This window comes from Crocodylus porosus, unplaced genomic scaffold (assembly GCF_001723895.1).
Source record: "Crocodylus porosus isolate Cpor-Errol unplaced genomic scaffold, CroPor_comp1, whole genome shotgun sequence".
NCBI lineage: Eukaryota > Metazoa > Chordata > Crocodylia > Crocodylidae > Crocodylus > Crocodylus porosus.
This window is the reverse complement of record NW_017728936.1, coordinates 10,958,947-10,975,528: the sequence shown is the minus strand read 5'-3', so window position 1 is coordinate 10,975,528 and position 16,582 is coordinate 10,958,947. Positions and strand designations below refer to the sequence as shown.

Genomic DNA, 16,582 nt, shown 5'->3' with positions numbered 1-16,582 from the left:
CACTGTCGCAACGCGCCGCAAAGCGCGGGGGCGGGGCTTCCCCTCGCGCGCGCCCGCCCCCTGCGCAGCAGGCCGCGCCTCCGGGTCATGCCGGGTGACTTTAGTGCGCAGTAAGTGGACTGCCAGTTTAGTGCTGCTTGGCCTCACTGCGCAGCACGTGGGTCGTCTATTTAGTGCTGCTCGGCTTCACTGCGCAGTAAACGGGCTACCGGCCGACGTGAGCAGTCCGTTTACCGCGTGGCAGACTAGCTTACTCTGCAGTCAGCGGCGCTTTAAGGTACAGCGCCCAGCAAAGCATCTCACGTAGACGCGGCCGGTCTGGCCCAGGGGCAGTATTATTTCCTGACCCTGAACGCAGAGACGAGATCGTGTGGCCGGGACGCCTGGGTTTGGCCTACTCGCCACCCCAGACTGGGCTGTAGCCACTACCCAATGCCTCTTCTTTCATAGCTTTATCTTTGTGCAATTGGGCTTTTTTTGTCGATTTGGGAGCTCAGAGACATTACCAGGGATCACTAGGTGGAAGTGTCTCTCGTGGATCCAACCCAGTGCCTCTGAGGGAGGCTAACAAACACCCTCCCCCCCCCCGCACCCCGCAAAAGGATTCATTAGACTCGGTTTGCAAACTTCAGTTTATTGAGATTATTTTTTCTTGGTCCACAAATCCCGAATACATCCAAGTCAGATAGGCTGAGGTCTTTGATGTACAGGTAAAAGCTCAGACCTCGGTGCTGTTGGGCAGGGAGGCTGAGAAGAACTGTTCTTTTAAAAAGCGATGAATGCAAACTTCGTAGTTTCTATGAAAATAGAACTTTACATATAGCGCATATGTTAAATAATCAACTTACAGTCTTAAGGAAACCAGAAAGCAGCTTTGAAGAAAGGGCAGAAATAAACATAGAAGCAAAGGAAAACATTTCAAATTCAGGTCTAAGGGCCTGAGTCTGATCCCATGTACCCTGGTCTAAATCAGGAATAAAATCACAAAAGTCAGTCTTGTAGCGGAGCCCATGTATTTCTATTATTGTTTGCCAATGGTGTTACGAACGGCTGCAGGTTGGGTGGTTTCCCAGCTACCTTGGATCCCTTCCAGTTCATGCAAAGATAGGAAACCTAGAGACAACTGCAAAGTCACTGCAGGAACCAACTGACCTGGACTTACACACGTTACAGCCTCTGTAAGGGTGGAGAACGAGGCATAATCCAAGCCTTTAGGCTCCATGTCAGAAGTACTAATATGTCTGCTCTTGGCTTCATACAGCTAACTCCCAGTGATTTTTTGGGTCACCCAAGAGCAGGATGCCAATAACTAAGGGGTCTGAACTGAGAAGTCACCTATTGCGGACATCAAAGCTGACAAGGCATGTCAAAGCTGTCTGGGGGACAGGCGGAAAGAATAAAATCATCTCTCCCAGGACCTGCATGACCAGCAGCAGTGCGAGGTCCCCTCGCTGTGCTACCCCAGCCCAGGACCTAAGGGTCCTGATGGGAATGCGAGAGAGTAACTGTCTCCAGCCTGATTCAGCCCTAGGTCTCTCTTGGGACTGCCAACAGGGAATAAAGACAGCAGCTGTGACCACTGTTAGTGATCTAGACAGCCGTCCATGAGGAACCAGACTGAGATTCCCAACTCTCTCCTCTTAGAGCACACACCAGCCACTGCTAGGGTGGTAATGGTGGGTCCCTCCTGAGCTAGACCACAGGTGAAAGGCTTGACCGCATATGATATCCGGTCCTTCAGAATGCGACTCGAACACTGCTCATTTCTGAGCAGTGCAAAGGGTTTCTAGGGTCCGTGTATGGAGGCCTATGAACAATTACTGTCTCTGTTGTCAGTATAAAATAGGTAAGTGCTACCTAAGCATCCAACTCTCACAGAAATAAAATGGGTCAAGTAAAACTTGAATAAAGAGACATTCAAGATCAATTGCAATTGAAATACAACAATGAATTTCAGTCCGATAACCCCATGCTGTCTTATAGCAATCCACGAAGATTCATGCAAAAGAGAAACGGCTGGTTTCCCAGGAGGAAGAGAACCTATTCCTTTCCAGGACAGACCTGGTTTTCCTCCTACCAATGAACGTTCCCAAATTCTGATGACGTGACAGCTGTTTGTAGCAAGAAAGAGTTTGTGTAAATCACCCTACAAAACTGTACAGAGCAACAATGGCCTAACAGCCGACTCGTGTCCTATCAGTGCGGGAGCAGGGCAGAAAGGCATCCAAGCTTGTCCCATACGTAGAGGGAGCGAAGTGATAAATGAAATGCTGTTACTGTGTGTACAGCAACTGGTGAAATACAAAAACATTAGGGACTAGTTGGACTTTCATAGTAAAATAAAGCTAGTTATGGAGCCCACTGTGTAGTACTAACAGGAGCCTGTAAAATATCTCAGTGTCCTCTAGAAAATGAGTAAAATACAGTACAGTAAGTGTGGAAATATCCAGAAGGTACTTGCATGGGTATAAAAATAGACACAGTCCTCAGACAACAATGTAAACTGGTACAAAATAATTCCAAAAAACAGGAACGAGTTTACAAAAGGACACGTTAATATAAAACAACAAACCCAGGTTTCCTTCATGTTCCAGCCTCCCACGCAGGACACAGACGCATGCACCCAAGGGTGACGCCCATGTACCAGAGGTGAACCGGCAAAGCCTTGGCTCACTGTTTGACCTTATCAGTCAGGAGCGTCTGCTGCAGCCAGCTGTGCAGAAGTCTGGCTGCCTGACATGTTTGTGAGGGCAGAGTCTGGCAGTGCAGTGAAAAAAGCTGAAGCTCTAAGGGACTTTGGGGTGCGTGACTTCCCAGCCAACTGCTTCTAGCTCCCCAGTGGAGAAGGCATGCAGAGGAATGGGGCTGCTGCTCACATCTGTCCTGCCACTGGTGAGTTGCTTGATAGCCCAACTAGTTCGTGACCACCAGGTTCACATGGATGCACCAACGCGCCACAGCTTAGTCCTGAAAGAAACAGCCCTGCTGGGTCTCTCGGGAGAGTAGATGACATGATCTGTCTGCCTAGCTGGAGAAAGGTAAGTGCAGGAATGGTGATAGCTGCAGGGAAAAGGGGGCAGTGAAGGAAGAGGCAGAAGTGCCAGAGCCAGGGCAGGTCCTGCGCCCTCCCCCAGAACAAAATCCATCGCCGCTAAGGAAGCACCTGTGTTCCCAGGGCAACAAAGCAAGAAGCACAGATGAGCACAGAGGCGAGTACAGGTTGGAGGGAGAACAGGAGAAGCAAGTCTGGGAAGCAGAAGCCTGTGTTTGGGGACAAGGGCAGCCTCGCTGGTCTTTGCCTTGTATCACAGGCAGTGCTGCCCACCAGATGCCCTCCCCGTGACGCCAGGTTCCTGGAGCAAGAAGCCACGCAATTCCCTGGGTGGGGGGCAGGATTCTGCCTCTTCACACGTGCTCTGGGACTGGCTTTGGCTGGTTATACCCTCTGGTACGTCGAATCTAGCAGCATCTTCTGGTTCATAAGGGCAGAGCTTCATGTCTTAGCCACGAGTGCAGGTTCACGTAATACTGTATGCCAGAGATCAGAGTGGACATGTCCAGATGTCAAACAGCAGCAGGCATTTTGGGAATGCAGAGACAGGGGAAGAGAGAACCACATCATTAAGGCCTTCAGGGTTTTGTCAACAGCACAAAGCAAGATGATTCCTTCCCACAAACCTGTCATTTCAGTCTCACACCACTGTCTGCATTTGGCCATGGGAAGTGAGATGCCAGGCTTCCTCACACGCAAAAACCTGTTTTACCCGTCATTTGCAGAGAAGTCCTCTCTTTTGGCAGCTTGCATTGGATGCATCCCAGCTCACGCTCTTTTTGGTCATTGTATCTGGACATAGCAGCCACTTACAGGTGCCCACAATAACACCACCTAGGAGTTAGTTAATTCTCCCCATTATCTTCTTCCACCCAGGCCACAATTTTCCCCTCCCACCCAGGAATGATGTCATCATCATGGAAAACCTGTAGAAAAAGCAGAGGAGCTGGTCATTTCAGAGCTGGAGCATCTCTTCGTCCTGGGCAAGGGGCACCACAGAAGGAAGCGTGAGCCGAGTGCTTCTTCCTAGCTCATATTGCACCACACAAACCACAGAACAGCACATCACCTGGCACTTATACAAGACTTCATGTTCCCAAAGGGCTTTAGAAGCAGCAGTTCTGCTTCCCTTCTCAACCCCACCAGGAAAAGCAAGGACTATTATCCCCAAGTTAATGACAGTGAAAATAAGATACAAAGTCCCATGGGGGGTCAGTATGAAAACTGGGGAACCTGCTGAATCCCACCCTGGGTTCAGAGCATTAGATAGCACTGCTTTTGGAAAGACTGGTACTGATGCACTTTAAATGTGTTCCTGCAATGGAGTACAGTCCTCTCCAGTGGGGCACGTCTGTGATCACATTCATGTCACCGCTCTGAATGAAACAAAGCGCCCCATTTTGGCTCCTTACCTGGGGGCTGGAATCCCCTGAACTGTGGCTCTGGGAATACGACAGTTTGCTCTGCCGCAAGTCAGAGATTTCACTCCCTTGGGAACCAAACGTGTCAGGGGTGGCCAAGCCACTGCTGCAGCTGTATACTCATATACAAACCACAATCACAGCTGCGCAGCCACACATACCTCCTCCTTGACGGTGCCAAACTCTGGATCCAGGGCTTTGAAGTGGTACCGGTGGGTTCCTTCCCGATCAATAGCTGCCTTAAAGTCCTTCAGAGTCACTTCACCTAACCTGCACGATAAGAGTCAAAGCTATCCTCCTCGGCAGTTTAGGCCACAGGATTAAGATCAGGTGTGTAGACCCAGCTGTCACTAGCATGCACCTGGCTGTCAAGCAACTTACTTGATGACAGCACGGGGACACCCCTCCGATAGCATGAAGCATGTGATCAGGGATCAGAACGGTGTTTCTTATTTACAGAAAACAATCCCCTCTTGACCCTTGTTTCCTATTTGTACTGCCACCAAGAGCTGCTTTTTCATCAGATGGCAGAGTCCTGCATTGCATGGTTTATGTCCTGCTAAGGCGAAACTGCCTGGCTGCCACCCACTAGAATCCTCTTAAACCTGGGGCTTTACATGCACAAACATCAGGTGCAGGACAGCTCAGGGATCTCCAGCCAAAAATGACAAACACACACAATTCTGGGTTGTTCTTATGTCCGTGCTTCCCCTGTGCAATGAGATAAGATGAAGGGATGGGGAATGTGGTTTGGTGTCTGAACCTGCCCTGCACGGAGGAAATTGGTGTCTCTCTCTCACAACTCTCTTAGTGTCCACATCAGCACAGCAAAGCCGGGCCTCACCTCTTTGGTATGTTGACCATAAAGGGAGTGAGTGAGCGATCTGTGAAGTAGAGCACTTTGGTGCAGGCACTGCTACTCATCGTGGGCGTGCTGTGAGAGTGAGGCAGTTCTGCAAAGAGAGAAACACAGAGTGTGTCACCGCTGCCTGGGAAGAGTGCAGCATCCTCCCACCCCCTCATGCCAGTGTGTTCTCAGCATCCTCTCCAAACCGGACAGGAGGAGACAGACTTGGGAAAGACCCATTCAGTGCTGGTGGAGTCCCTCCCACTGCAAAGGGTGGGGAATTTCCCCGTGCAAGAAAACAAGGTGCTACAGGGTAGGGTCACTGGTGCAGGATAACACTGCTGGTCTGGAGGAACTCCTTAGAGCAGCTCCCTTGGGTGACTCAGACCTCAGCCCACTCGGGGCAGGCGTTGCTGCCTACATCCCAGACACTCTGCCCAATGCTCCTGTAGGGAGTAGAGACCCCCAGCCCTGTTCTGGAAGAGTCACCAGCTGAATGTTGCCGCTTGCTACAGCTCGTGCTGAGGGGAGGAAGACAGCAAAGGCCGCTATCGTTCTCCTTGTCCACATTCACAGCTAGGGGATGGGAGCAGTCACTGCTCATTGCCTCCATCAGGACAGGCTGGGTACTTCCTTTGACTCAGCCCTACTTGCTCAGAAAGATGTAGCCTCCACCCATGTCTGCTGCATGGAGCAGGGAGGGGTTTGATCTTGTGGGCTGCTGCTCTTTTCTCCCTCTGGCTGCTCCCCTGCCCTCCCCATTCCTGCAATGCAGGTGTGTCTGTGCCAAAGGCCCCAGGGTGTGTCTCTGGGTTTTGCTCTTCATGGTAGAAAGCAAGCAAGTCACAGATCTGGACACTCATCCCAAGGCTGCTGGTTTAGCAAGTTCCTGTCACCATCATTGAGCTCTGCATGCCCAAATCCTTTCGAGCTTGGGGCTGCTGGGGCCTATATAATCTGGCTGCTTCAGCATAGTGGATGGAGCCTGCAGGGACTTTGGGAGGCGGGGAAGAGGTGTAGTTCTCAGCACCAGGCACATGACACCGGCTGCGCTGGGAGCTGGAGCTTCAGCGCCAAGAGGAAAGGGAACCCAGTGACTCCTCAGTGGACCCAGCTGGGGCTGCCTCTTTGAATCAATAATCCATTTGCTCCCAGCTCCCTTCTCCACCCCTTGCAGAAGCTCTCCTGGGCCCAGGCACTGCAGTGCAGGTAAAGGGTGGGACCCGCCTTCTCTCCCCCACCCCTGCAGGTCACTCTGCCAATCAACGCATTCACCATTTACCAACATTTTCCACATTACACCTGCCAGCACCCCAGTCAAGCTGCCCCCAAGCAAGGGGGATGGGAACCCCTGCTGCTCCCAGCCAGGCCAAGTCACTGTGAGAAACTCCTGTATTATTCAGCATAATTTAAACCACTCAGGGCCTTGTTACGCATTCATTTTAAGTGGCTCACAGAGCTCTTAACCCCTAGATAGCCCACACTAAACACATTAAACTAGTTTTAAGAACCCTTTAGGTAGTTTAAAGTTATGCTACTCCAGCCTAAGATTATCTCTGATCCACGCTTCCCAGCTTGTGTTATACTGACATGCAGCTACTCAAGGCTACGGCTTAGTGGGAACACCCCACTTGCCCCCACTCCCTTGCTGGCCCACATCAGGCCCGCTGCACCCTATCATGTGCCCTGTCGCCCCCATCCTCCATCAGCCCTGATCGTTCAGCTGCCCCCCTGCTCTTCCAGAATGGGCCTGCCACTCCCACCCTCCTGCACCCCAAATCCCTGCTCACTGCCCCTGCTCCCCTCCCAGCTTAGTTTTGGCTGCTGATGCTGTCCCAAGGGAGCAGGCAGGGAAGGGAAACCCCCGCCATCCAGCTGCTGCCACTGTCATCACTGCTCTCTTAGCTGGGCTCAGCCCAGAGAAGAGTAGTCAGCAGCAGCGGTGGGCATCAGGCAAAAGCGTTTTTCCTTCCCTGCCTGCTCCCCCAGGATAGCGCTAGCAGCTGAAAGCAACCTGAGGGGGTGGGGGGCAGGGGAGAGGGCCCTGGGGGCAGAGCAGGGGGGACACCCCAAGGGGCAGGAGGGAAGCCCAGAATGGGAGGGGGGGCGGGGAGTCCTCCAGGCCCCTGCCTGCTCAAACATGTGACTGCTCCAAACTCCAGCTAGCACTAACCCCATCAACACTTGAGCAGCTCAAAGTGGCACATCTGACCCCAGGGCTGGGAGCAGATGAAATGGAGCCAGCACTGCTAATTGCAGACGCTAGAGGGCACGGCGCTGACACGGTCTATGCCGACTCTGAGATCACCTGGGATAACACCAGGCTTTTCTTGATTCCAGGAGAACTATTAAGCACTATTATTAATGGTGACATATGAGGGGGTGGTGGCGCCCAGGGGCCACCAGGCTCCCACAGTGAGGGTGCAGACAGGGTCCTGGCTCCCTAGCCCTTCCAATATAGGCTGTGAGGCAAATGGCCAAAGGAGTGAGGAAGGAGAGGACAGCACCAAGTGGAGGACAGAGCGGGGCTTGGCCTGTGCCGTTTCGCTGCAGGGGGGCCAGGCAGTGGGCTCTGTCCATAAAACCTCTGAGCCAGGAAGGGGTGGGATGAAATGCACTCACTGGAGTTGGGAGGCCAGGAGTCCCGATATTCATTGGCTGCTCTGCTTGCCGGTGACTTCCCTCGAACCTAGGGGGACAGCCAAGAGAGTGAGGGCAGGGGGCCAGGCCCCGAGACCTCCCGATGCTGAGAGAGAGCTGACGGGGGAAAGAACCGTGATGTAGCCTGGTGAAAAGGCACCTTCTTCCTACACACAGACCCGTGCATGCGCACGCACAACCCAAACAGCCAAAACACACCCAGGCCCCCAGCATCCCCAGGTTCTCACTCAGATTCCCCGCTCTCCTCCCCACGGGACTTTAAAATGTATACAACTGAAGTGAAGAGCTCAGGTGTTCTATGGCCTCCCCCGAAGTCCAGAGATAAAACATGCCACCATCTATGGCCCTTCACTGAGGTTCAACAAGCTCTGTGGGGATAGAGAGTCCTAGAGAGTCAAGGCACTGCTTCGCCACACTTTTTGCAGGCATGAAACCAGCTCTCTGATTAAAAGGTCACTGAGAAAACAACAGATGGGCTGGGCTGATTAACCCCCCTGCTGTGGCTCCTGCTCCTGGGGAGGACAGACAAGCCCTGTGTAGCTATATGGTTAGCAGGTGTCTGCTTCAAATTCCTGCCAGCTGGCAAGACAGAGTCCAGGGAGCAGCTTGGGGCCCTCAGCAGCTTTGTAGCACTCTGCTGAGATTAACCACTTAACCCTGACAGCCTGCAGAAGGGGAAACAGAGGCACAAAGAGGTGAAGGGACTTTCGGAAGGTCATGCAGCAAGTCAGTGAGAGCTAGGAACAGGACCCGGGAGTCCTGACTCAGAGCCCCCTGCTTTAGCAAATAGACTAGGTTAGACCACTTCACAGGAGTACAGGGAGCCCATCTTAACATCAAACCTTCAGAGAGAAGCCATGAGACCAGAGACATGAGGTGCTGTAACGAAGAACCATCTGCTCCACCCATGGCTTCTGCAGGGCTGGTGGGGCCCCTGGGATCCCTCCATCTGCCTCAGTCCAGGCTTCTTCAAGATTTGGTGAGCAGAGCCATCCCATGAGCAGCCCATGTCAAAGAGAGATGCTAGGGGGTGGAGGTCTCCCTGGCAGCCATCTCGAAGAGGGGAGTGGGGAAGATGTCAAGTTTACTGAGGAGCGCTTACCCTTCTCTCTTGCCTCTTCTGCGTCTCCATGCGGTGCAGCCTCTCCATCAGGCTGGAGATGCCCTGCTCCAGGCTGTCGATGGTGTGGTGCTGTGGGTCATGACCGCTGAAACTGTTGCGCAAGCTGCGGAGAGCATCACGCACCAGCTGCAGGTCATTTGTCTGCCCAAGAGACCAGGAGAAGTCAGGCAAAGTGTGAACCAGGAGCTCAGGGTAAATCCTTACTTCCCAACCCACATCCCTTCTGGGCATGACAGCTTCTCCCAGGCCCTGAAGTCTACCCACCAAGGCCGGCAGCTGCCAGGGAAGGGTGATGAATAGCCCCCGAGATGGCTCTAGGTACGCGGCACAAGACCTACCCCTCTGTGGGCTGTGGGGCCAGCTACTTTGCTTGCTGGCTGCAGAAAGCCGTTGCTCTGGGCGCTGTGATTGCTGTAGCCCATCACCTGTTGCAAGGAGAAACAACTATAATGCAGGCGCTGAACATTTCAGGACTTTCCTGCAGGGGACTCCAAAGTGCCAACCCCAGATCTGCAAGAGGGTGGAAAGCAAGGATACAGCAACATCCCGCATGTCACACTCCTTTGCTAGGGAACACCCCTGCACCCCAGGATCTGGGCAAGTCCTGTTTTATGGACAGGGAAACTGAGGCAGAGCTAGGAAGTGACCTGACACATGGTCCAGAAGACTCTTCAGGTCCACTGCAAGGAGACATGGTTCTTGCTGGTGGCCAGCTCTGCTATCTCAGTGACTGGTCAGTAGGAGTAGATGGGGTTAAGAAGATGGGCCCTGGTCTAGCTATTAGACTGTGTTAGCATTAGAGGTGGGATTGAAACCCAGGGACACCTGGTTCCCAGACCCCAGGGCTCAGCCATCTATGACTGTGGTGGAGGAAGCTGAGTAAAGCCGAACTCCCTCTAGAGTGCTTTGGTCAAGCTGCTCCAGCTGGGGCGCGCTCTGAAGCTCAGCCGCTCTGGTCAGAGAGCAGTCTCCCAGGAGCTCAAATGACAGCACTGCATCAAGCCTGGTTTGTCTGGGACAATGCAGGTGCCCAGGGGAGTTGGGCTGCCACAGAGTGCATTGGACTCAGGCTACACATTATCCAGGAACATCATCCCAAGAGCCTGATGCATTCCCACAGCTAGAGCATCACATACCTCCTCTGCTTCTCTCTTCATGCACTGGGCCAGCAGGGCTTCCTTGTGCTCCAACTCCCGCTCCAAATCTGCCTGCAAGGACAGCAGACTAGTCAGTGCACTGAGCCAACAGGGCACAGGGCAAAAGGCAAGCATGCGGGTTCTGTACCTGCTGGTAGCTGGCCTCGGAGAGCTGCCGGAGCATTTCGTCCAACTTGGCCTGGTGCTGCTGCAAGTGGCGGTCCTTCTGGCCCAGCTCCTTCTGCAACACAGCGGAGGGAAACGTGAGAAAGGCTCACCCTCACCTTCCTCGAGGGCAGGGAAGGGTTAAGGCTGGCAGAACCCATCTGCTTTATACCCCATGCTCTAATTGGGTTTCTAAGTCTTGTTGGAAAAGGTCAGTCAGGTCCCCAGAGCCTGGAGCTTCGTAGACACCTATCATGCTCGGGGCTGTGGCAGCAGCCACAACGGCAGGACTCTCAGAAGACGCAGAGGATAATGAAATGAGACAGGCAGAGAGGAAGTGTGGTGGGTGTGCAGCTGAGGGTTACACACTCAGCCAGCCTTCCACAGTGCAAGATACAATGCACACCACCCCGGCGACCCCTGTGAACACCCCTTAGGGGCATGGCACAGTCCCCAGGGGTCCAGCCCTCCCAGTCCCTCAGGCTGCGAGAGGCCAGGCTCCATGGATACCAGAGATATCACTTGTTATTGCTGTGTATTTCACTGCTCGACAAAGCGGGAAGCACACACGGAGACACAAAGGTCGGGAGAATAGGAAGGAAGACCGTTTCAGGCTCTCCTCGTCTCCAAGCTACTGGGTGACGAGGCCCCACCTGGGCAGGCAGCTTCCCTTACTTTGTATTCTCCCAAGAGTCGGTTCCTCTCTTCAACCTTCCTCTGCAGATCGACCTGCAGAAGCAGAATGTGGATGTGAGTTTTGCGTCCCAGGAAACCTTTCCAGAGCCACGTGGGGCACCTTTACAGAGTACGAGCTGCATATGAACAGCACGGGGCTGTTCCCCTCGATATGGCAACTCCCTCGCTTCCTTTGCCACTGCTGCCTCCCCAGTGCAGACTCTACCTACACGTGGCAGCTCCATCTGCCATGTACCATTTGCTGTCCCACAAAATGCATTAAGGAGCTTATTCATACAGCTCGTTCCTGCTTTGACTGAGGGTGAGGAGGGCCCTTGAGAAAGGGGAGGAGGAACGAGGAGCGGGGGAGGCCAGAGAGCCTGACAGCAGGCCACTTGGCTTGCGGCACGGTGGCTCCTTTACACAACCCCGTGATTACTAATTCACCTGTCCCCCAGCCCCCAGGGCCAGATTGCAACCACAGCTCCACCCCAGTTATGGGAGCCTCTGCCCTCCAGTTTCTGGGCCCTGCCACCTCCAGCACCAAGCCGCAGTGGCTGCCAGCAGCAAAAAGGCCTCACGTTCTGGTTGTGTAACTCCTCCTTGTCCATATTTGCTCTCAGCAGCTCCTGCTTGAGCTGAAGAACAGAAGCATCCTGCTGAGCCAGCCTCTGCTGCAGCGCATCCTGGGAAAACACATGTGTTATCATTAGTGCAGTGCCTGCAAGGTGGAGGCTGGGACCCTGGTCTGAATCTGGTAGATAAAGCAGGGAAAATGCCAACCAACTAGGGATGTATTGTGCAGGCTGTGGCCCCAGGGTGAGCTCTGGCACGGCAGAAGAAGCTGTGAAAGCATCTGCCTAAATGAGCTGTTAGACCTTCCCCGGTGCTGCTGCATGCTGCTGAATTCCCTGTCAACGCCCCAGCCAGCTGTCAGAGCTGGAGAGAGATGGCTGTGCCTCTGCCTGAGCTCCCGCTTAAAAGATGCTGCCAAGATACCCGGGTGGAAGCAGCACCTGTGCATGTGGAGGTGCTTACTGGTGACCCAGAGCTCCTGCCATCGCCGGCTGCCTGCCCCATCCATGGGGGAGAAAGAGGTAAATGTCAGTCAAGGGCACAAGGGCTTCGATCTAAGAAAGCTGAGCTTCCATCTGGTATCATCTGGCAATGCAAATCCTGCCAGTGTGCGTCTCCAAGCAGCCAGGGTCCCTGCCTCAGTCAGGGCTATTCTCTGCACCTTTCACTTCATGTTACTGAGAAGCTAAAAGCTCAATCTTGGACAGAGGGACACACATGGACACGCACATGCACACACACACACACACACACACACACACACACGGTGTGATGGGCACTTCTAAAAATACCTCATGCTCAGAAGCAGATTAGTAAAGTGCTCGTATATTAGAGGGAAATGCTGCACATGCAGGAAGCCAGACATGTCAAAAAGCTGCCCAGGCCACGGAGAGCAAATATCAGGAGTTGTTTTGTTTTGTTTTTAATGGAAAATTCTTCGTGTCCCAAGTCAAATCAGGCAAATCAATTCCAAATCTGTGAGTCATGCAAGAACCATAAGTGGCCCTGCTACCAGCACGCATCCTCCACCCCCGCCTGGGGCTTCAGGTGCTTCCAAATCTTTTGGCAGGCATCCTGCATGCAAGTCCAAGCCCAGAGGCTTGGGGTTCAGATGCCCCTGAGTTTCACTTGCCCTCAGCCATATGGCCACAGGAGCAAGCTACTCCTATTTCCATAAAGTCAGCGTGTAGCCAAGACCCTCCCACTTGGTATCAAAGTGGGAGTTTAACTATGGGCTCTCATAAGGAGTTCTGTCCGCTGTGTAGAGCACCCTCCACTACACAGTGCCATTTTAATTGCATTACGTCAGTCAGGGTACTGCCCCTGCCACGTTCATGGTTTTCCCCTGTCAGTGGGAAAACCACCCTGGGCGGTCGTGGTATTTCTCCTGAAGAAGCCAGTCAGCTCTGCCAATGCGGCAGTGCTTCTTCTCACTTCCTGAGCCCTCCCCAGTGCCTGAGAGAGACAGAGAGGTATAATGTTGCCCCAGCTCCTCTCCTCCTGCACTGTGACAGGCTCCTCAGTTTTACTTTGGAAACCACGATTCATTTTCTCTCCTCTCACCTTTATTCCCTGGAGGTTTCGAGCTTCTTGTTTGTATTTCAGCAGCTCCTTCTGCAAATCCAATACAATCTGATTAAATCAGCATCACAATGCCCCTCCGGGAACATGCACTGGACCCCTGGACACTCCTTCTGGAATAATGCAAACGCCACCTTCTCCCGTGGATCCAGAAGCACATCAGACTCCAGCCCATTGCAATGAATCTAAAGCAGAGCAGCCCCCTAAGCCCTTTATATCAAACAGCACATGAGAAAAGCTGTGAATCCCCCAAGTATACCCCTTAGGGCAGCAACAACTCTTGCAGTGTTAGTGCTGGGCCCAGAGCCAACTTCAGCACAGTGTGCAAGTAAGACCAGCTTGACAGGGAGAGCTCTTCTCAGCTGCTTTTATCTTCCACTCGAAAGCTTGCTTCCATTCAGACATGGCCAGAAATATAACAATTGTCGTGGATAAAGTTTTGGAAATGGAGCACAAGGCTCTCAAGAGAAAGTCTTTGGCACCATAATCACACAGGGGTCTCCTCAGGGCTCAATTCAATTCAAATATTTTCTGGCTATTTGTTTTTATGGAGAGTGAGGTTCACAGCATTGCTGGGAAGCAAACTGGGAGAGGGAACATGCACCGGGCTTCACCCTAGGCTGCGTTACAACAGGAGGGTTTGCAAAATGACAGCTCAACAACTCAGTGCTTAACCATCACAGTAATGAAGGGTTCTCCCCATCTGAGAATCTCAAAGCATTTTGCAAACCCAATTCATTTGTTCTCACAGCCCCTGGCAGGCAGGTCTCCTCCCACTTCTTTCTGTTTGAATGGCTGATCTAACCTGAGGCAGAGAGCAGTGACAACACTCCCCCTTCCCCACACTCACCCTGCACAACAGCAGCACTGGGAATAGCACTGGAGAGGAGTGTCCCCATCTCCAGAACAAGAAAGCTGCAAGAGCAGACAGAAGTGTCACCCCCAGCCTGGCCACCATGCCATCTGCCCATGCCTGACTCCTGCTCACCTTCAAGTCTTGGTTTTCCTCCATGCTCTGGTCCAGCCGACTTCGGATTATAATCTGAAAGCAAAACAACTGCAATGATTACCCCCTGTCTGGCAGGGCGGTGCACAGAGCCGACTGAAAATGGATTGTAAGGTACAAGCCCGTGCTTACCAGCTGCTCCTCTGGGCAGGCTCCATGTTCACAAAGGACAAAGGATGCCTCCTGCTCGTCCTCAGGTAAAGACCCATTGAGCAGCAAAGCCTGAGCAACAACAAAGAACCCCCTGTCAGGTGATATTGTGGGAAGGCACAGGGAGAAATTCAGTCCCTCTCCACAACTTTGGCTGGCAGCATTTCACACCAAGCCAAAATCAACAACCTGGAAACAATTTCTTCTAACTTAGTGCTACAAAAGCCTTGGGACTTTCTGGAAGGAGCAGAAGACACCAGACTGTCCCCATGACGAGATCCCCACTGTCGGTGAGAGTGTCCCAACACCATGCAGACAAGCTGCACCAAGCATGGGCAGCACCTTGGCAATTTTTATGATTCAAGCTTGCGCTGGGTTTTATTATGAGCAGCATAATGTCGTCCCTGATGTACAGCCGATGTGTGTGAAAGCTGGAGGTGAGACACTGAAGGCCCAGCAGAGATGTGCCACAAGAGGCTTTTCTTCTGGGGACTAGTTTGAAGTGTTCCCAATAAATATAAAAGGCATCAGATTCACCCAAAGAACCTTGTCTGCCCAATAAATATGTCTTTTAAAAAACAAACAATTTAAAAACCAACCGATTTAAAAATTAGACTTTTAAAAACCAACCCAGGCTTCTTAGTGCTGGGCATCCCACTTTGCAAAAGTGCTGGAAAGCAGAAGAACACCAAGCCTCAGACATGCCTGTTCCAAAAATGCCCTGCTGTTAACACCTGCTAGCTCGCCTGTGCCTACACGCGGAAGTGGATCCATTGCTAGTGGCTTTCAGTGGCTTTCACCGTTGGTGTGGAAAGGAGTCACCATGAAAGTGGAATCGAGGCATTTTTGCTTCCTGTGCCCTTCCAGGGAGCATGATAGTGACGCAATCCCAGGCTTTTTAAAGGGATTTAGATTTGGGCCTTTTTGGAATAGCACATCCTGTCCAGGTGCAGGGAGCTGACCCAAACAACCCCAGTTTTATGCCCAGCTCCCACTGATCCCAACGGGACTCAGGTGCCTCAATACCTTTAAAAACAGGAGTTTTGGCAGAACCACAGCCTGGCACAGACCATTCCCCTTGTGCAAACCAGCTCCAACCACAGCCCTAGAGCCAGGACTGGAACTCTGCACCGCTCTGGGCAAGATGCAGAGAGGGCTGTAGAAACGCTGTGCAAGATGTCATGTTGAGGGGGAGGGAGGGTCCTCATCACAGAGAGGGAGCATCTTAAGCTCTGCTGCTGAGCATGGGGAAGGCACCTACACACTGGGGAGCAGCATGTGATTAACCTTTCCAGCACATCCAGACAGATGCTCGTGCACCTGCAAACAAGGAAGAACCTGTGTAAAACTCAGCTGGCCGGTCCCGAGGAGGGAACACGCTGCAGTGGGGACAGGAGGTGCGAACAGGTCACAGTGCTGATCTGCCCCATGCAGGATGTGCTCAGAGCCCCTCTCCTCTCTGACAAGGCAGGGATTCACAGCAGAGCACAGGGAGTTCAGGCAGGGGCTGCAGGGAGAAACGAGCCCCTTCCTTTTCTGCCTAGATCTGTCCCCGCTCTGTGGCTGCAAGCTCAAGTCCGGTTTGCAGGAGCGTTTCCCTTCACCCCAGGCTGCGGGGTCGGGTCAGGTTCTGCCTGCCGACGGGTTTTCCCACCAGAGGACTGCGGACAGCGCTGAATAGTGAACTGACGGCCCTGTGTATCCACTGAATGCAGAGGTCCCACGGTGTGCCCAGCAGGACGCTTGGGCAGGAATCACACAGAAAGCTGCTGTGGTCTTGGCTCCGAATGGAGCATGCAGGGCCCTGGAACTTCAATCAACCCCTTGTGATCTGGAGGCTTTTAAATATTGAGCGAGGGGGAAAATCAATTAATCAAATCCAATTTCCTGGTTAGCAATGTCAGCTGCCTTCTCTGTTCCTTAGGGATGAGGGGGCAGCAATGCCAGCTGCCTGCTCCTGCGATGGGGCGGTGGGGGCCATGCCAGCCTCTCTAATGCTGCCTCCCCCTTCTCGCAGAGGGCACATTATACAACTGGATTTCACCAGTGCATCAAGCATCTATTTTCTTTTGGAGTCCTTTGTGTCTCCTGCCCATTGTCAGCTGGGAGCGCGCCCTCCTGGCTGCCTGCGCTGTTCGCACAATGTGGGCTTTGTTTACCCGCACATAAATATTTACAACTCAACGCCA

General features: G+C 52.9%; 1 protein-coding gene across 4 annotated transcripts in view; it reads right to left on the bottom strand.

The window, feature by feature from the left end:
- Positions 1–614: 614 nt before the first annotated feature.
- The window catches only part of DIXDC1 (DIX domain containing 1), a 57,454-nt gene continuing 41,486 nt past the window's right edge, over positions 615–16,582 (bottom strand). For 3 of the 4 annotated variants that reach the window (XM_019547114.1, XM_019547116.1, XM_019547118.1), the window contains 13 exons: positions 14,376–14,465; positions 14,226–14,279; positions 13,220–13,270; positions 11,662–11,766; positions 11,081–11,134; positions 10,389–10,481; positions 10,241–10,312; positions 9,443–9,529; positions 9,084–9,245; positions 7,943–8,009; positions 5,318–5,426; positions 4,635–4,743; positions 615–3,978 (listed from right to left, as the gene is read on the bottom strand). In XM_019547114.1, the coding sequence (XP_019402659.1) occupies positions 3,898–3,978; positions 4,635–4,743; positions 5,318–5,426; positions 7,943–8,009; positions 9,084–9,245; positions 9,443–9,529; positions 10,241–10,312; positions 10,389–10,481; positions 11,081–11,134; positions 11,662–11,766; positions 13,220–13,270; positions 14,226–14,279; positions 14,376–14,465 (1,134 nt within the window). In that variant the 3' untranslated portion in view covers positions 615–3,897. The remainder of the gene's footprint in view (positions 3,979–4,634; positions 4,744–5,317; positions 5,427–7,942; positions 8,010–9,083; positions 9,246–9,442; positions 9,530–10,240; positions 10,313–10,388; positions 10,482–11,080; positions 11,135–11,661; positions 11,767–13,219; positions 13,271–14,225; positions 14,280–14,375; positions 14,466–16,582) is intronic. The other variant, XM_019547117.1, reaches the window with a different exon arrangement.